The following is a 21,234-nucleotide window of genomic DNA, read 5'->3' on the forward strand; positions in this document are numbered from 1 at the left end:
TGTAAGTGAAGTCTGTGAACAGTGTGTGATGAATGTATATTTTATTGACTATTCTTAAATCCGTGTTTCACAGCAGTGAGGGTGGAATGTACTGGGTGCAGGTGCCCAGGTGTTGGCAGTGGGGGGCTCCAGGGGTGGTGTCTGTGAGGGGAGGCCAGCGCTGCCCCATGCCAGACACAGCTGTTCCAGCCAGCTCCAAAACAGACCCACTGCAGGATACAGAGGAGCCCTCCATCAGCAAGGGTGGTGGCACCTCTGGAAGAGCACGTTTTAAGAAGGGGCAAAAAGCTACATGGCAGTGAGGTATAAGGAGAAAAAGGTGGGAGAGACAACCCTGTGAACACCAAGGTCATTGAAGAAGGAAGGGGGGAAGGTGCTCCAGCTAGTGGAGCAGGTGGAGGAGACCACTGTGGAGCAAATATTTCCTTGCAGCCCATGGTGGACCCCATGCTGGAGCAGGTCGGTATTTTCAGAAGGAACTCTGGCCTATGGAGGATCCACACTGGAGGAGTTCCTGAGGGACTGTAGCCTGTGGAGTGGATCCCATGCTGGAGCAGTTCATGAAGGACTGTAGCTTGTGGAAGGGGCCCCATGCTGGAGGAAGCAAGAAGTGTGACGAGGAAGAAGTGACAGAGAGGAACCGTTATGGACTGACCACAACCCCTGTACCCCTGCACCACTTGGGGTTAGGAATGAACTAGTGAAGTTGAACGGGGCTAGAAGAGGGGTGGGGAGAAGCTGTTTTAGTTTTGTCTTTGTTTCTCACTATCCAACTCTATTTTAATTGGCAATAAATTAATTTAATGTTCCCCAAGCTGGGTCTGTTTTGTCTGTGATGGTAATTGGCAAATGATCTCCCTGTCTTTATCTCGACCCATGAGCTTTTAATCTTATTTCTCCCCATGCCTGTTGAGGAGGGGGAGTGGGAGAGCAGCTGGGTGGGGGGTTGGCAGCCAGCCAGCCAAGGTGAACCCATCACAAGGCCTTAACTTCTTTAGTCAGATGTTTGTTTCAGTTGTCTGTATTTTTCTCAAGTTTCTTAGCGGGGCAGAAAACAGCTTACCACTGGAAACTTTTAACTCCTGTAGTGTTCATGTAGTAAATGACTCCTGTAGACTATTTTTGTGGAAGTGAAATGTTCATTGAAGAAGGTTTGTCAGGTGTACAATTGTATTCTAACGTGGGGTTAGAACTAAACTAAGATTAGTTTAAGTTTTTTAAACTGTAGTCCTGGGAAAAGACTTGTCCAGATCATAATTCATGTTCATCAAGTTTGCCACCTTTCCTAAAAGCAGACCAGAGCATTAAAAAAAAAAAAAAGTTGGATATAGTAACTTTGCTCTAAACTCACATTAGAAGATTCTTTTTGAAGCTATCTGGTGATATCTAAATTTCATAGGAACTTGTTAAAGTAACTCTAGAGTTGCTTTAATAACCTGTAACCTCCTTATTTGCATTGACAAATGAAATATGTCCTTCTCTGTATAATTAGTGCACTGGACAACAGTACATATAGAAGGAGATTTGTTGTAGCAATTCACTATAGTTCTGAATGTTTTTCCTTGATTAATTTCTTTCAGTTCCGTTTTGTCAGTTTGACTTTTGGAATCATAGAATCATTTAGGTTGGAAAAGACCTTTAAGATCTTCAAGTCCAACTGTTAACCTAGCACTGCCAAGTCCACCACTTTTGCCTCAATCTCTGTCATGTTGTCATCTCTTCTTGCTGCTTGCTTAGTTTGTCCTCTTCATCTTCTGCATTCCTCTATTTAGTGTATTGTGCTATTCTGTATAATTCTCTCCCTACCCTCCTGCCCCAATGCCCTTGTAAGCTGTCATAATTTTTGTGACTTAAGGCTCTTATTCCTACCCTTTATCTAATCAATTTCAGTTTCCTCAGAACAGGGCCTGCCAAATGTTCCACTTCCTGCCAGCCGTGTCTTAGCTGGCCTAGCATGACTTGGAACTTGCTCTCATTTGTCAGTTTTCTATTCAACACTTCATCTCTCCCTGTGTAATGAACAAGCTGATCTGTTTTTGATGAAAACAGCTTTGGTTTTTAATAGAACTGTTTTTGTGCATTCATGTTTTATATTCCATTTACCCTTTTTCAGATGTTGGATGTCTATGATATTCTTCCTTTCGATAATCCAGATGGTGGCGTGTGGAAACAAGGATTCGATATCACATACAATGAAAATGAATGGGACAGTGAACCGCTACAAGTTTTTGTCGTGCCTCACTCACATAATGACCCAGGTAATACTTTAGCTGTATTGATTTGGATATCTAGAGGCTTTTGAATTAAGAAATATGTTGTCCTTTCTGTTAAGATTTGGGTTTTTTGAAGCATACTACTCAATATGTAAGATTTAAGTCTAGCGAGGTAGTTCAGCAGATGTATAATTCGAGTGCCAATGACTTCAACTGACAACTGTTATGATAAAAGTTGTACATGTACTTATTTATTTATTAACTGAAGTAGAACTTCAGTGTTGATGTTGGAAGGTAATATGGATTTTCTGTGTTCATCCTGCTGGTAACCCAGTCAGTTTATTCATTGCTGCATTAAATATGGCCTGCTCTTATTTTGACTTTTTGGACTGTCATAGATATTTAACCCTCAGCCTGTGCTGAAGAGATGTGCTTTTTGGAAGAAGTGACAGTGGCAAATCTGAGGGTTTTGACTATAACACTTTCTTTATTGTTTTGTGCATACCCCCGCCCCCAGCCTACAGTGGGATAATATAAAGTCTGGATTTAAACTGAAACCTAGGTATGTTTGCATAATGTCACTTCTTCCTCCCAAGTGGATATTTACTGTGTAATAAATAAAATGGGGAAGTGTCACTTTATTTTGAAATGACTGTAAAATACACCCAAAAGCAGTGAATTATACTGCTGTAGTATATTCCTGGTATGTGTACATTGACCATGAGAAGCTGGTGAAGCTGCTTGTTATTGTGGAAAGCCACAATTTCAGTGACTTTTAAATTTTACTACTGTGTATCTCCAGCAATTTAATTTGTTGTTTGAAGTACTTTGGATCTGAGCGAAGTAAGATATGGTAGTTTGAACGTAAGTGACTTTTATTCGCACGTATGTAGCGTTTTCAAAGAAAAATGAACACTGGAATTCGGAGGGACAGTATTGTACAGTTATGACAGCTAAAATAACAAAGTATGGGTATAGTAAAAATATTCAGAGAAAATCATCACAGTGTAGACTTTGATCTACCCTTTTGTAGAACTGTCTTTAAACCTGTGTCCACTTATTTCCTCTCTGGTTGTTCTCCTGAAAACTTTCCCAAAGAGAAGCCACACTCTGTACAGTCATTTAATGAATCTGAAACCATCCTAAAAGAATGTACAGAACTTCTAATAAGAACCAAGAGAATTAGAATGGGGTATGGAGTTCACCTCTCTTCCTTCTTTCTGCTGAAGCTAGTAGGTTCATATCCTAATTGGGGGAGGACAGTTGGCATCCTGCTAGAGGCCAGTTGCCTGGGGTCACATCTGTCTTCCAGAGATTATTTTATCTGGATTGAACAAAGACCCCCTGCACAATGCAAGCTGAGGTAGCTCTACAGGAGCATGAAGCTTGGGAGCTGCAGGGGAAAGTCCTGAGGGAAGCTGAGAAGAGCTTTGCATACAACTTCTCCAGTGACCATTCAAATCATGTGGTTTGGTAGGGGCTCAGTGTTCTGGCACTGATTTTATTTTTCAGATGCATTCTGTTAGTGGAGGCTAAGAACCTGCATTTTTAACCTCACATTCTCTGCCCCCTTAACAGTAGATCAGTAGAGGAGACTTTATGTCCTTGATATCAACTTTCAGACCGTTTGTTTTGTTAGACTTTTCCAAAGCCTAACCAGTAGATCTCTTCTAATTCTGGTGCTGAGCTTGCTGTTTCATGGCTCTGTCTAGGTTCCTGTATCAAAATGGTAGCTTCTCTCCTCTTCCTACTCTAGAACTCATTAAAAAATACTGTGGTTTCATAACTGCACATCCAAGATGTTTCAGGTCTTTTGGCGTTGCTGTTAGAGATAGACCTCTGCCCCTTTCTCTAAAGGAGGCTAGTTTTTCACTATCCATATGGGTCCCATAAAAGAACAGGTTTTTTTTAACACAACCCCTGGTTCTTTTTCTACAGGTTCTAGTAATCTTGTTTTCATCTTTTTAAAAAAAATATTTTATTTTTATTTTATTCATATTCCTTCTGTAACTGTGTTCCAAAACAGAATATATTGGGCTGATTTCTTCTGTGGTGCCTGGCCTGTCTTGTCAGTACTCAATGCAGAACTGGCCAGTTTCTGTTGCCATTCTGGACAGACTCTTTGGAGCTAACCTTTAGCTTTCTGACATCCAGCCTTCTCATTTCTTCTTCACATCTAGGTTCCTTTCTTGCCTCCTATAATCAGGCAAACAGCTGTGCTAGATTTTCACAGCCAAGTCCTTTTGTGTCTCACAAATGTTGGCATTGGGTGCCTTAATCTAGTGTTTGGTTCATACTGTAGCACCAGTTCTGTTTACCAAAAGTGGCCCACTGAGCACTTGTATTCTCAGGAATTTGAGTATTGAAGTTACTGGACCTCTTTTCACATCAAGATTATTTTGGTAGATACTAATATCTGTCACTACAAATTACATTCTCCTTCACTGTATGCCAAGCAAGGCATACAGTTTTGAGGCTGCTGTTGGCTCAGCTAGCCAGTATCAGGCTGTCAATATCAGGTTATGCTGGAGGAGGCTTTGTCATAGCCTCCATATTTTTAGATATGTATCTTTTGGGACTAGCAGACTAAACTAAATAGCTCTGTATTGCTCCTATGAGAAAGGTCCCCAAAATAGTGGAATTGTTGGGAAGAAGGACACATCTCTTAATAGGCTCCCAGTTAGGATGGCAAGTTACTAAGCTCACTTCATGAGCTTCACTATATATTTGCCATGACGCTTGAAATATTATACCTTCTTTTGGAAGGTCAGAGGATAACAGGGGTTTTCTCCAGGTCCAGAGAAGTGGGCAATTCCTCTCTATATGTGGCATTCTTCTCTGTCAGGTTTGGGTTCTTGGCCTGTGTTTAAAAAACCCAACCAAACAATAAAAAACCCAAGAAGAAAACCCACCCAAAGAAACCCAAACAACTCAAAAACCCCACCCCCCCCCCCAACCACAAAACAAACAAACAAACAAAGCGCCCCAAATAAAAACAAACTGCACCACACAAAAAGAAAAAAAACCCCACCAAAAAAACCCCAACCAAAACCCCCTACCCTCCTACCCCCTCCAAAAAAAGTTTTTGAGTCACCAGAATTATTAAACTTCTAAGACAGATAAGGCATAGATACTTCTCTACAACCAGAAGTAGCATCACCAACACCTTTTCCTGTTTAACTTTTTGTGTTATCAATCATGGAATTTCCTGTACTTTCCCATTAGGAATTTTCTACTTACCCAGGAAATATGTTTGCGATGCGTTTGTCTATTCCTTAATTTTACATTTGAATGATGTCTCTTGGTACACTTGAGAGCTTCATTTAATGAATTTTAATCTGCTTCTATTTTGCTCTCCAGCACTGCTTTGGCCCTCTTCCAAACATGTGTGGGTCATAATGAACTTAGCTTCAGAGATGGATTTTTACCAGCATTCGGATATCTGTCTTGGAGGGAGTCACTCATTTCATATATAGTAAGGTTCATTTTCTTCCAGCTCTCTGAAAGAAGTCCTCTCTGTGGCTGCCCCTTCAATAATAAGGTTTGAAGAATTCTGTGAAATTGAGAGCTGTCTCTCTTCTTTCTGTTGTACCTTTTTTCCCCGCATAGTTTATTCCCAAGGACTTGCCTGAAGTCTTAACGGTGTTGTCATTCACCTTTGATAGCTGACTGATTCCTAAGGTCTTATTCCTTAATACCTAAGTTCTTCATGCCTTTACTATAAAATTATATCTGTCCTTTTACCAGTAGCAACTAAAATAAAAAAATCTGCATCTCCTCATGCTTACAATCTAAATATCTACCAGCTTGTTTAGGCTTCTCAGTTGATATCAAGTAGAGTTAAACTGAGATATAATCCTGGTAAATGTAACCTGTTCCATCACCAAAGGTGATCATGTGAGACTGGTTATTGTTTGCTTTTACAAAGAGTGTTATCATAAAAATCTCCTGACTTGGTACTGCTTTCGGTAAGGACATTTCTGTGGAATTGTCTGCATATGAAACTGCATATTAATAAGCACTTGAAAGAAGGAAAATTTTTGTGTAACAGAGATCTGAAATCTCTTGTATAGCTGATGGTTACATTATTCCTTTCCCACAGAGGATTAAAAGGCATGGTGCAAAAGAAATGCCTTCTGGCAAAAAAAGCTGAAAGGTATAACAAACCTATAGTGTAACAATGTATGTGAAAATATTTACCAAGAAATGGGGTCAGTAAAGATATATTGGCTGCAGAAGCTTTAAATTCTCATTGCATTTTAAGTTTTCTCATCTGAGGCTACTTTCTCTTTAACTTTTCATATAACCGGTTATGCTAGTGAGAATCTGTAGCTCAAAGGCAAAGAAACTGCCTTGAAATGGAATCTATAGGGAAAGGGGTGGTCTTAGGTTCCAGGTTCTGTTTTGGGGGATGACTTGTGCGCTGATGCTCTGAAACACTTGGTGTTGCTAAATTCTGCTAAATCCAGGTTAACTGTTTCTGTGTGAATTCAGCTGGGACCTACAAACTTGGTCTCTGTTCTTCTCCCTTCGCTAGCTAATATATTTACCCATTATTGGGAAATCAGGTATGAGAATGGGTCCCCTCACACTTTTGATCAGTGGCAGGCATAATTGTCTTATAGTTGCTGGCAGCTGATGAACATTTGAGCACCTAAGTAGCATGTCTGATTTAGGGTGACTCACCCAGTGCAGATTAATCTCAAGCCACGGAGAGATGTTCAGTTTACAAATGGCTCTGTTGTGTGAGGTTATAGGCATCGCAGATGGGTAGCATTTCTTTCTGGAGCAGATTAAGGAGTGATCATATAACCTGCTGTGCTGGCAAAGCCCTTATGTTAGTTCTTGTGCTTCAACGGCAGTTTCATGTGACTGCCTGAAGTGGATTAAGCAGCTGAACTCCAGAGGGGAGAACCCTGCTCAGGAACAGCACTATTGTCAACCAGCACAACTGGACTTGAAAGATGATGTTCAGATATGACCCGAGGGGTCGAAAGACACCTCTAGCATTTATTGCTCTGTTGGCAGTGATGATTTTGGTAATGTCTTCTCATTAAATTATTTAAGAATTGAGACTTGTGAGCTTTGTAATATATGTGTGTACCAGATCAGAGTACTTTGCTGCTGAATGTGGTTGTTACGGACGTAGTACAAGCAGCATTTAAGTGGAATTGAAAGAGACTAAAAGAGATTTTCTTTCTGTGCTCCCACCCCCAATTTCTACCTAAATAAAAATGTATGTGAAAGTGTATGTGCACCTACGTCAGGTCTAAATTCTGCTTTTTAACACTTCATTAATTATATTATTGGTATCTTTACCAGCACTCACATTAACCCCTTTTTTATTATTTAAGACAGTCTCCAGCAGAGTCTCAGGTGGAAATCTGTATAGCCCTATGAAATTAATTGCAGTGTTAAGTTAAGAGAAAAGAATAAAAGTCTGATGCTCTTAATACACCATGGAGTTTCAGGTTTGTTTTCTGTTGACCATATCTGGATATGGTCTTCAGGTGACTTCTTAGTTTTCCTGACATATTTGGAACACAGATTATTTAGACTGTTGTCTGACCCACCAAAATATAAGAACAGTTTAGTATAAGGCTGAAGCAGGAAAGAAAAAATGGTAGTTGAATGACATCTGACAACTTTATCTTTAAAAGTTTCAGACTGTAAATTGGAAGTTCACTGATGGATATATTTATCTTGTGTTTTAATAGGAAGATTAAAAAATATCAGTCGCCACTGTTTGTCTAGAACTTGTTTTCCTTTTTGTAAACAGCAACAGTATATAGTGTTTTCTAAAAAAAGAACTATGAAGGCTATGTAAAGACTATAAAATATACATTGAACGGTGAACACCTAATTTTTCTATTGTAGAAGAAGATGAGATCTAGGAATTGAATGGGAAACTGGGCACCTGACAAGTTTTTCTTGACATGCTGAATTACAGAAATCTGACTTTCATTACTGGCTCACTTCTCAATACTTCTGTGGTTGCATATGAGGTGGTAGGGGACTTCAGGGAGCAAGTTTTTTCTTTTTCCTTTGTCGGGGGGGGGGAGAAAATTCAGGGCAGTTGCACTGAAAATTGACAGGACTGTTACAGAGAGCACACTTTTAATTCCTGATGAGTATAAGTTTTCTTCTCATCTTAGTTTTGAGGGCAGCAGATTTGATATGTACAAAGCAGAAATAGACCTTGCATTGTGTAAGCCTAACAAATAAGAATTCTAATTATAGTTTTTGAAGTACCTCATGGTTCATGACAGATTTTGCTTTTGGTTAAATGTGCAATCATTTGAATTTTTAGTTATGCTTATGAAATTAAATGTGATAAATATGGAATGATTCTTGTGGTCCCTTGAGCAGATATCTTTTACAAGTTAAAGCATGCCATTGGAAAAGTAAATACACTGTTGCACCTTTTTAATATTGGTGTCTTTGCTCCTGTCTAAATGACTTTATTTCAGAGAATAAAGGGGAATTTTGGGGAACAAGGGGCTCATCTTCTCTTGATCTTCTGAATCAGAATGAATGTTTCAACACAGGGATGTTCCAGGTGGCTTTCCGTCTTGTTCTGGTTTATGCTATGCCAAATAGAAAAATGAAAAACCATCTTAGACTGCTTTTAGTTTGAATTTTGAGATAGCCTTACCTGAGAGACATTATGTTTCTGAAGTTTTCTTTCACAATCTTGGCCAATGAGCCATTCATCTTTATTGAAATGATACTTCTTTTTGGTGAAATTAGCACTGAAGTTTTATGTCAAAAACATCTGTAAAATATTAACTTGCATATTTGTTCTATTTAGTTTTGACATCATAGAATGATGATGCAAGATTTCTAAATTAAACAATTGATGCATATATTCTACACCTTAAAAGAAAGGAATTTTTTAAATTGCTGAATCTAGAAAGGGACTAATGCTAAATTCTTTCCATGTGTAATCATACTTACTAAAATGTAAGTTAAAACTTAGCATTTTGATTTATTTCTAGTATTTGCATTATTGTCATTATTGTGTGGCTGTGTATGATCAGTTAAACACATATACCATGCTTAAGTTCTCCACAGCACTGATAAGAACTCATGGCTACATGTCCGTTAATTTTTTTTATTGTTTTTTAGAAAACTTTTACCATTGCGGCATCACATTTTATGTGGAGCATGGATGTAATTAAGAACTAAGACATCCTCTTTCAGCTTATCATTCTTTTTTACTTCCATCGCTATCAAAACAGTTACTTAATTGTGTCTTCTTCCAAGAACTAGTCCGTTGAGAATTAAGCATAACTGTAAAAAATGCTAAATATGCTAAAATAGTTTATTATTATGATATATTTCTGTACAGGAAAAACATGGAGGATGAACTAAAACCATACTGTTAGTTGTGTGCTAGCATGGTATTATCTCTTTCAGAAGAAATTCCTGGTAAAAAGCTATAAATTTGTAGTCTGCTACATGTGGATCTTTTTATATAAACTAGTAAAATATTTCTTTGGTTTGTTGAAAAGTAAATGAGCACTAAAATGTATTAATTTGTCATGTGATCTCAATTCTTTGAGTGAAAGGTTCCATTAAAAAACCCATGTACTGAAATAAGTAGAGATCATAACAAATGCTGATTAAAAACAGCACAGAAGGAACATAAATTCAGCTTATTCATTGCTTTTGTTTTCAGTCTTCATGAAACTATTGCGTAATAGTAATTTACTGTCAACTTCTTTGTATTAAGCTGTTTCCATGCCTCTAAAGAAAAGTATGTTTTAAGTTTAGATTTTAAGCCTTCATATTAACTGTCTTGACAAAATGTATTTTTCCCCTTTAAGATAGATTAGGTTAGATCCTAGTGTTTTATCTGTACAGAAACCTACATCGGATGTGATGATTCTTCTAGATGCTAAAAATTTGTTTTTAAAAAATAAAAAGATATTGAGCTAGCACTTTTCCCTTGGAGTGTTATAGTTTTATTTCCTCATTTGCAAAGTAAAAAAGGGAGGGTTTTGGAAATTTGTGGTGTTTTTGTTTGTTTCTGAATACTTTATTAAAATTTGACCTTTACAGAGTGGGAGTGCAACCTGAAAGTAGTGCAACCAAAGTAAGAGTGCGCCAGTGTCTAGTGTTTATTCCTAATTACAAGATTCTTTATCTGAAATATAATTAAAAATTTGATGTGAACTGGAAAAGAATGTGCATGTTGTCAAATTACATTAGCTCTGCATTTCTACCTAAGATTACTGTCATTGATTTTTTTTATTCGTAGTCAAGTAGAATATATCCTTTCTGAATCAACATTCAGACTCTGTTCAATAATAAAGTTGTTTTCTTTTATTAGACTTAAAAATGATTTTTTTAATACTAAAATTTTCTGTATTTTTATAACTGCCTGGAAACAATATTATTTCATTCCAGAACAGCCTAATCCTATAACTTCTTATACGCAGACTGGCATTATGCTAGAATGGCAGTGCCTCTGCAGAACAGAACTGGTAAATCAGAGTGGAGTCACTAGGATCGTAGCTGTCTGGAGTACAATCCTCACATTGTGTGGAAGCTTTCACAAAATCTTAAAATGTGGATGCATGCTATAGGAACAATTCATAACATCATTTGCATTCTTCAGTATTTACTCTGTTGTGTATGATACTTCCTTAAACTCAACTGCTGAGTCCCTTTTGGAAGCACCTGAATGAAAATGCTTATATGTGACAAGAGCTGGTATGAAGAGTAGGAATATGCCACTTGTGTATTAAGTAGACAGGCTTATCTGCCTCTATTTTCCAGTTATGGTTACAGAATGAACATATCCCTTCCAGGTTTTGGGAAGGAAGATGCATGTGCTTTCTCATTCAAGGTTTTAGGGAAAGGTAAAAGAATTTCATGGAAGGCTCTGTGCTGTGAGGTCAAATATGTGTTAAAGTTGGTTTGTCCTTTACTCTGCATCTCACTGATTTATTTTTCTAATGAGAGATACAGCTACAATATATTTCTCTTCTCAGTCATTGCTAACAAACCCCTCATTCATAAATGATGCTGAACACGTGCTGCAGGGCTTACTGCTGCTTTCTTTGCCCCCATTTTATTTCTTTACCCTCAAGGTCTGTGGGATACCGTTAGTGGCTCTTAATATTCTCCTCAAGCTGTGGTGTAAGATGCTGCTAGTAAGGATTTTCGTTCAGTTGTTTTACATAAAGTAGAGTGATGGGGTGTTTATGACTTGAAAGAAGAGATAAGACATTGTGGGAAGGATTAGGGGGTGTTGTGGGTGTGTGTGTTGGGAATAGAGCTTGGGCTGGGAAGATGATCTGTTAGTAGATGCTACAGTCCTCCTGATGTGAGAGATGAGGAAACCTTGTGGAAGTTATCAAGGAACATCAACTTTCAGATATGTACATCTTCCTTTTCAACTACTTAATTTGTGCTTAAATTAAAAAAAAAAAAGAAAATCCACAGTTTTTTAAATCTGTATATTCTGTTGATCAAAGTAGAAAGCCTAATGCTCCATATATTTATATGTTTAGGAAATAAAACATCTAAACTTTGTAAAAAGAAACACCTGGAGAGTTTAGCATTTTGAACTGTCCGCAGCATGTAAAGTTCAGCTTTTTAAGAAGATGCTTCACTTAACTTTTTGTAGGGAGTGGGAAGAAGAAAGGTCTCTAAGACTGTTGAAAGTAACTTAAATTTCATGTTTTCTTTTTCTTAGGTTGGCTGAAGACTTTTGATGATTACTTCAGAGATCAGACACAGCATATCTTAAATAATATGGTTATAAAACTGCAAGAAGACAACCGAAGGAAATTTATGTGGTCTGAGATTTCTTACTTTTCAAAATGGTGGGATGGAATAGATAGCCAAAAAAAGGATGCTGTTAAAAGGTTTGAACATTGAACTATTTCTTATCTTCCACGTGGCATGTTCTGAGACTTTGTGTATTTGACTACGTGTGAACTTGAGATTTCACTTATTGTGATGCAGAATTACTAGAATAGTGGACTACTCAAGTTCCGATTTTTTTGGGCTTGGTTTGTTTTTTTTCCAGTTACAAAATAAAACTGTGTTTAGAGAAGTGAAGCCAAATTACTGAGTGGCTGAAAAAATTGGGTAAAGGATTCCATGTACAACCATGAAGATGTCATTCAAATTGTAATGGAGTTGTGATTATAAACTTTATTTGAAGTCACCTTGAAGTATCGGCAATGGAATAAAAATAATCTTTCATATTAGCTATTTATATATGGTGATTTTTTCTTCAGTTATAACACAATTATGAGATGAGATTTTTTTGTTTTTAAACATGTGTATTTTATAAACATGTAGCTGCTTAAATGGTAAAGTAGTACATACACTACACCCTTGCTCTTCTTAGTTCTTTTTAAAATCCTAAGTCAAGATGTAACACAGAAATAAAAGCTTTGTCTAGACTTGGAGACAAGAAAGCATGTTGCTTGGACAAACTTGAAGTAAGGATCTAGTTTTGGAGTATTTCTTTTTCAGTTCTTAGCTCATCTCTGTGATGCTCTCCTCCTCATGCCCCCCTTCAAGATGCACAGGTTGCAGTATACATTAAAGCTGTGAGAGCCTTACAGCTGCAAGGGTTAGGTAATGCTGGAAATCTTGGGAATGACATAGAAAACTATTTAAAAATTTATGTACAATGCATGAGTATTATAGCACAGCTTTTTTTTTGATATCAAAAAGTTCCCTTGGGACGCAAATAAACAGTAAATGATAGGGAGCTGTGCCCTTTCTTCAGGGGAATCGGGTAGTAGTTAAACTACTGTAAGACTTATAGAAGCTGCACTGGAGATTATTTTTGCTGTATGTTTTTCATTACTCTTACAGGTATTATCCATAAAGTGACTAAGTTTTGATAAGCTACTGTATTTCTTTCTTGAATTCATTAAACATTTATATACTGGTGTACAATATAAGTGCTGAAATTACATTATTTAACTGTAGGGAGCACCTGATGCTGGAAGCATGCTCATTATGTTCACTGACATCTTAATAGAGAGACTTGATCATCTTGTGATCTGTTTCAAGAAGGCATTTTTGAGTGAGGTGGTCTGAAGCCTTTATAGATATAATAAACTTCAAAGCTCTATCAGCTCTCTAAAACAATACAAAGAACAGTAGACCACACATGGGGAGATGACAGTGGTGCTTGAGATGTGCACTGTCTAGGCATCTAGCTCAATTTGCCTTCAGTACTGTGACACATACACTTTTATTTTTGTAATCTATGCAGGAAATAGCTTTCTTCCTGATTTAAAAAAAAAAAATCAAATATTATGGTACATGCAGTAGATCTGGTAGTTTTCATTGCACAGATGCATTAAAATTTCAGTGTTCATCTATTCATTCTTTCCCTGTTCGATTAAAGAAATGTAAGTCCAGTGACGGAAGTAGCACAAACAGTTTAGATTTTGGCATTGTGTCCCTGGTAAATACCTGCTGGGTATTCAGAAATTTAAGAGTGTATTTTCATATGCAAGATTCTGAACACAACTTGTATTTTTTCCAGCTTAATAAAAGATGGACAATTTGAAATAGTAACAGGAGGATGGGTCATGCCTGATGAAGCCTCTCCTCATTATTTTGCTTTAATTGACCAACTGATAGAAGGACATCAATGGCTAGAAAAGAACCTTGGTATGTGGCTTGATCTAAAATTTAACTGTTAATACAGGAAGTCAATTAGAAAATGCTTTTTTGTATTTGAGGTGCTTAGAAGACTGTCTTTACTCTGCTTTCCTGCAACATTAAATCAGACCACTTACTAGAAGCTATAGGATTGAGTCTAGTATTTGCAATTACTGTTTGCAGATAGAAGTTCCTGGATGAAGTGTATTTAAACAATTTTATTTCATAACATTTTGTCTTGATCAACAAAAGATGTGCATAGCATAATAAAATATAACACTAGATCATGCTGAATTATAGATCACATGTCTCTGGTATCACAGTTTCTGATTGCCATTTCTGTCTTTTGAAAATCATGACAAAGGCCTTAAAATGACTTAAAAAATTGATATTCCTTTCATGTGTTTGGATCTGTTCTGCAGGCTGTGTATTCATTAGGTTCTCTTATGTAAGGCTTTCAAAAAAGTAAATACGAAATCTAGTAGTAGTTGTTGTAGTAGTAGAAGCTATAAAACCTAAACGCATTGTAATGTTAGAATTGTTCATATTTAAAAAAAAAAAAAGACAGACACATTCGCTTTTGAAACTTTGAGGAATTACTGACTGCAGTGACATTGGCTGAACCGTTTTGGTGGCTTTGGGAGTTTTTTTTTGTTTAGTTCTATAAGTAGAGATAACCCTTTTTTAATAGAAAATATTTGTACCGTGATTTTAATAGTAAGTTAACATTACTTAATCTAATTAACAGAAATTATTTTGAAAAGCTGTTTCACTATGTTTTTCTTAGATTGCAACTTCCATAAACACAGCTTGACATAATTAAGAGATTGGGGGGAGGGAAGGCCTAATAAAAGGGTAATGCATTCCCTACTGGTTTTTTGGTAAGACAGTAAAAATGCACCTAAGGAACCATGTTGAAGAATCAGTTAAACAAGAGTTAGATATAGCTTCTTTATTTGCTAGTATGAAGTTCAGTGAAAACACAGTAATAACATGATTCTAATCATTGCCAACTAAATAAATCAAAAGAAAAGAAACGTTAGTTCCAAAGCCAAAAAAGGTTAACATTATTTAAATTACAGTGAAAATTCAACAAGATACAACATCAATCCGTCTCCACCCATTCATTTTCTTTCAGCTTTCTTTTCCAGTTGTAAATCTGTAATCTACTTAAAGTGAAAAAGGAGATGTATTTCATTATGATTCCATGTAAAGATGTTTGAGACACAGTTGAAGTAGTGTAACAACATAGAGTACTAATCTCAGATTTTTTATGTAGTTATACAGAATGCCCTGCCTCTAAGACATTTGATTTTTTTGTTGTTGTTGTTAGTTGTTTATCTGTTCAATTCTAGCCTGTTAATTCCAGGGTCTGTTCTGCAGGAGGCTTAATGCTCAGCTGTATATTTTAATTTATCTTCTTGGAAATTTTATCTTTAGTGCTCTCATTTGAATTATATTGGTATAGCTTTGTTTGAATGAGAACTAAAACTTTCTTCTTATTTTACTACTTTCTTTTGTCAACAGGAGTAAAACCAAAGTCTGGTTGGGCAATTGATCCTTTTGGGCATTCACCAACAATGGCCTACCTTCTGAAACGCACAGGATTTTCCAATATGCTTATACAGAGAGTTCATTACTCAGTTAAAAAACATTTTGCTATGCAGAAGACACTAGAATTCTTTTGGAGACAGAACTGGGGTATGTGTTTTTCTTTTATGTCAATTTATTTTGTTCATTTACACAAGTAAAATATGGAGAGAACTTGAACAAATATTATGGAAAACTTTATAAAACAGGTTATTTAGAGAAGTTAGTCTAAGACTTGAAAATTTTAAACTAGCAGTTCTGTTTAAAAAAAAAAAGTTGTCTTTCATCTAGGTTAAATTGTGGGGAATTTTTTTTTTAATAACAGAAAGGGAATGTACCTGTGTGTTAGGAAAGGTATTAAATATAAAAACTGTATTATGGCCATTGTTCCTCTGATCTTCCTGTTTCTTCACTTTCATTTGTGTTTTTACTTTCTCTTATTTCCCTTCTCCAACATTCCTTACAAATATATATAAAAAAAGTAAATGGGATAGAATATTATTTTTGCTTTTTCTCACTTCTTTGTTTTCTTTCTCCTACTCCTACTATGTGGAAATAAAGTAGAGGAGAAAGAACATTAGGAACATTTCTCTTGGCGGGGACAACAGGGACGGGGACAGTGGATGGGACAAAAAAGGCCAAAAGTGAATATTTGAAGATGGAGAGATTTGTCTTGTTTATGTTTTTAATAAGGAAAAAACTTTCATGCCGCTAGTTTTCTTCAGCTGGTGTGACAAACTAGTGTCATTAGTTACAGTAGCTTTCTGTGGACTTGAAATTTGTAGGTTATCTTTAGTCAGAAAAAAAATAGATTAAAAACATTTCACTGTTTTAATTTGCAATGGAATTCACATCTAAAACTTTATTCTTAGAATAAATATAGTTGCTTTTTTGATATTATTTATACAATATAGAGTATGAAAGCTTTCTTAGGTAATATAGTGATTATACCTTAGCAAATTAATGTGTCTGTAGATGAATGTACTTTTCTATATGAATTTTTTTTTTTGCTTTGTACTCTACCAGCATTCCAGTAAGCTGTATGATGAATGTATGTAGTTGAGGTTTTGGTCTTTCTGTTTTTTTAAGTAAGCTAGTATGTTGCTGCTTAATCAATACAGGGTCAAACAAATGTATTTAGTACTTACTATTGAAAGGTGGGAGTGATTTTGAAACTTTTTAGTGTTTTTAATCAGAAATTGTAGGAAGGAGGGTATTCAGAGAAAGCAATCTGCTGCACAAGTAAACTTGACTTGAGGAAAGCATACCACTGAAAGAAGTTGTCAGATACTGACATGTCAGAGATTTTTCTCTGAATGTTAGTATGTGCCACTCAGTGTACAGAATAGTTAATTGACAGGCCTTTTTCCTAAATAGTTGCATATGTAAATCATATGCATGATATGGTCTAGTGTTTGGGCTTCAAAAGAAGGCTTTTCAGTGATCACTGCACACTCATCTGGCATAATACATAGAGGTGGTACCTGAGATAGAGAACTCCTGTAGCTGAAAAGTAAATGCATATATTTATAGAATATTACCTTTTTAGTAATAAGTAAGTAGTAAAATAGGAGTTTTTAAATAAAAGGTCTGGATTGGAACTGTGACAACTTACGCTGTTAAGATTTTTGAAGAGTATTTTTGTATGTATTGTTGACATACTTAGGAGCCAGCTTCTGTGGCACATCTAAAGCATTCATCCCTTTTTTTTCAACATAAAATTACTTTAAGTAGTTAGTGCTGGAAATAGGTAATCAGCATTTAGGGGTTTTACCAGATGAGTAAACTTAAGGTTCTCAAGTTCCGAGAACTTCAGGTTGTCTTTGAAGTTAAATTTTGAAATTTGAGATTTGACAAAATGTGTGTAGATCTCTGCTCCTTGTGGATTAGACTTTAGGGAATGGACTGACTAGATGGAAAAGTTAAGATTGCAAAGGTTGTCTCAGAAGTGCATAGAATTCTATGTCATCATATGTACAAGCACACAGAATCTATCTACAAGTAAGTGGAATGCGTTGAAGTTATGTGTTCATGAAATTAAGGTACTGCTAAAGCAAACCAATTCAAATGTTGTGCTAATGAGGTAATGACAGCAGGGTGGTTGGGTTTTTGGATTGGGTTTTTGGTGGGTGCTTTGGTCGTTTTTTTGTTCTTCATTTTTGATTCACTCAGAGTATAAAAGATGTGTTTTGTTCACCTCTAAAACTCTGGAAATAATGAGATTTTCTGGGTAAAAAAAAAACCCTAACATTTTGTTCCTGTCTTTCCCAATCAGCTGGTGACTGATTGGCACATTCCAATCCTTGTTATATCTCTGGTTTTAGCCTTTTTATACGTAAGGTACATACAAAGGTAGACTCCAGGCATGGATATTCAAAGAAAGGAATTGTCTTGATTTGATGTTTTCAATACAATTCTTGGATTAAGAACATGGAACTGATTTAGTTTTGGCAAATCTGAGAGGGTTTATTTTAAAGGTGTGCTCTATGTATTTAATTCCAGATTTGGGATCCAGTACAGATATCCTTTGTCATATGATGCCTTTCTATAGCTACGATGTTCCTCATACTTGTGGTCCAGACCCAAAAATCTGCTGCCAGTTTGATTTCAAACGTCTTCCTGGAGGAAGAGTAAGCTGCCCATGGAGAGTTCCACCAGAAGCCATTCATGCTGGAAATGTTCAACACAGGTACAGTTTTTCCATATTCTGTAAAAATTCTGGGAATAATTTAAAAAAATAATAATTATGCTGGTCAAAGGTGATATTTAGCATAACTTGGTGGATTTATACAGTTCTTAAAAGAAACTTGTCATAGGAAAATAATGCCTATTACCTAACCTAGTGCTGCTCATAAGTTCAGAACATAATTGACAGTGAAATTTGAAGTCAGATTATAATTAAGGAAGATGCATTAAATTTTTTTCTCTTCTATTCATGATGAGTCTGTTACTATCTCTGAATGCTAGGCAGAACATAGTCACCTGTTTGGTTATAGTCATGTTGCTGGTTCAGTGTAGTTTTTGCAAATTTTATGAACAGACAGTAATTTGTCTCCTGGCAGTGGAAGACTTCAGGGACAGCATGGTGTAGTATGCTGTAACTGCAAACAGTGACATGTTTTCCATGGTATATCCTTGCAAAACTTGGCAATCTGTGGCCTAAGTTTCCTGAAATGGACACTTTAAATGAATCAGAGTCCTGTGTCTTACATGTCTGGGGGGTGGGGTGAGGGGAAATTCTATTAACCTCAATTTTATTTTTTAAATAGAAACACTGAGTTGTTTTGCCACAGTAATAATCAAGCTTTATAGTTTTACAAAACTACTTTTCAATTTTGGGAGGAGGGGGGAAAAAAAGAAAAGAGAAGAAAAAAAGAAACAAAAGATAGAAGTACTAAAGGTTTTTTCCAGACAAAGATTATATTCTATGGTCCTGTTACTATCTTCCGGCATTCAAACCATCTCCAGGTTCAAGAGTTAGAAATTTAGGTAGGTGTTTACAATTGTGGCAAACTGCTGAGTATAACAAATGTATTAAGGATAACAGGGTGACTCTTTGGTTCTAGTCTTGATGCTGAAGTTTTGAACTGATGATGTGATGATGACGTGTTGGTTGTCTACATGTCAAGTCTGCATCGTCCTTTTTCTGAGTATAAATTTTGCCAAGCATCTTGAAAACTTTGCTTTGTCAGTAAAATTCAATTACAAAATTTTATAGAAGATAAAACCAAAATAAGACAGCATACATCACAATTGTAATATTTTAAGGTAGAAATTGGAATGATGATAGAAAAAAGTAATTTTCTTTAGAAAAATGAAAGCTGAAGGTGGCAGGAAAACAGGAGAGCTAATAGAAGAATCATTATGACACACTTAGTGATAATCAAATGTGAAGGAAAGCTCCTGTGTCTTTAAATCAAAGTTGTAAAAAGAAAAATCTTGAATATGTATTCCAATTAGCTGAGACCAATATTTGTGGAAGAGTAACAGCTTGTTTAATAAACACCTGGAACATACAGGCAGTAAGTATAATGTAGAGAGCCTGCTTGGAATGCATTTTAAGGTTTTTGGTTTTTAATTAGATCTTAATTTATCCCTGCCCATCCAAGAGGCAACCTTTGCATGACTATCTAAATTAGGCCTTCTAAAAGAAATGGTTCTTTCATCATGTCGTATGAAATCAAGAAATAAAGGAAATGGGGCAGTTATGGAGTGAACGTATGATCAAGTTGAAGAGATCATTATCTCAATATGGTCTCTGAAACTTAATCTTTTGCATCAGCTTTTGGTAGATAAAAACAGTTTCAGTGTCTAACAGGGAGTTGAAACAGCAGTATGGTAGATGATACCTAAGAGAAAAGTAAAACTGACACATGGTCTTTGAGTTGGAAGCCTAGAGTATTTGCATTTGGAACATTGGAAGGAACACAGAAACCATACTTTGAGAGTGTAATGTCAAATAAATTCACTAAAACATTGGAAATAGTCTGTTGCTGGAGAATGCTAAAACCACTACTCATTTTACGAAAAAGTTGGAATATTGCAGGCAACCAAAAACTTCTCTGATCTGATGTCTGTAACAACACAAGTTTTACAGTTGTTATGATGAGGAGATATATGAGACCCAGAAGTAATTGAAAAATCTGTCTTTACATCATAAGCTTTCCAAGGTTAAAGGTTTGTAGCACGCTAATTAACCTGTCTCTCATCTCTGATTGCTTTGTTTTTTAAGACTGGAAAAATACAAGAGGTCTACACTACATGGATATGAAAAAAAGTATTTGATACACACTTGATTAATTTAGAGGCAAGGCTTAGATCACTGACCTTACTTCAATGTTAAAATTGCAGCAAAAATGATAAAACACAGATCTTGAATACTCAGCTGGGACTGTTACTTTTGATTTCAATACTATTATGGCCATACATATATACTGAAGAGATATTGAATTGAAAATTTAAGACTAGTAGCTGTTGTATTTATCATTGCCTTGCCACTTTAGTTGTGATTTGGTAGGAAGCAGTGAAACAGGAGCCTAATTGAAAGCCTGTACTTGTTTAATTACACTTCATAACAGCTTAGGTTATGAAGATTGCTGTTGCACTTGCCCTGTTTTGCAGCTGCATCCTTATCCATATGTTTGAATACTGAAGTTCTAGCTTTTCACAGTAGCAAGAAAAAACAACTGTTGGCTTTTTTTTTTCCTTGAATGGGAATGAGTTGTTTTGTTAGAGTAAGCATAGCTTGTTTTGGTGTATGTCTCCTTCTCCCTTGCATGGAAATAGGAAAAAATCTGTAATGCAAGTTATACATTTCAGAGAAGGAGTAGGAAATGGACTTTCCCCTTCACCCCCTACTGTTCAAGAGCCCAATTTTACCCTTCAGCTTTTTTCTTTTTATGGCTGGTCACATTGCACAACACGTAACTGGCGTTCAGAATTACATTGCTGATGTGGCATTGGTGGTTAATGTTTGTGACTGCCAACTTCAAGAATCTGAGAACACCCTCTTAGGAAGTACTCATACTATCTGCATAGCCATCTCCTCCACAAAATTACCTGAATTGAAAATTCCCAATCCACCAAATGGTTTTGTTTTCTAGTTGAGATAATTGAGCAAAGAGGGAGTCACTAATGCTTCCTGGGCTGTATGGGCTGAAGTAGTAGGGACTGTGAAGCCATAACCACTGTCAAACCTGTCACATAAGACTTGCTATAGCTGCTGCAAAATTTCTTGCGATTCCCACAGACTCTGGGTGGCTACTGCTCCTCCTCCTTTGACATA

At 36.3% G+C, this 21,234-nt stretch overlaps 1 protein-coding gene across 1 annotated transcript in view; it reads left to right on the forward strand.

The window, feature by feature from the left end:
- Positions 1–21,234, forward strand: part of MAN2A1 (mannosidase alpha class 2A member 1) — a 111,497-nt gene that overhangs the window by 20,982 nt on the left and 69,281 nt on the right. The window contains exons 3-7 of the mRNA XM_075526549.1: positions 2,114–2,258; positions 11,920–12,091; positions 13,741–13,868; positions 15,387–15,560; positions 17,952–18,138. Coding sequence (XP_075382664.1) covers positions 2,114–2,258; positions 11,920–12,091; positions 13,741–13,868; positions 15,387–15,560; positions 17,952–18,138 — 806 coding nt within the window. The remainder of the gene's footprint in view (positions 1–2,113; positions 2,259–11,919; positions 12,092–13,740; positions 13,869–15,386; positions 15,561–17,951; positions 18,139–21,234) is intronic.

Source organism: Mycteria americana, chromosome Z (genome assembly GCF_035582795.1).
Source record: "Mycteria americana isolate JAX WOST 10 ecotype Jacksonville Zoo and Gardens chromosome Z, USCA_MyAme_1.0, whole genome shotgun sequence".
Lineage (NCBI taxonomy): Eukaryota > Metazoa > Chordata > Aves > Ciconiiformes > Ciconiidae > Mycteria > Mycteria americana.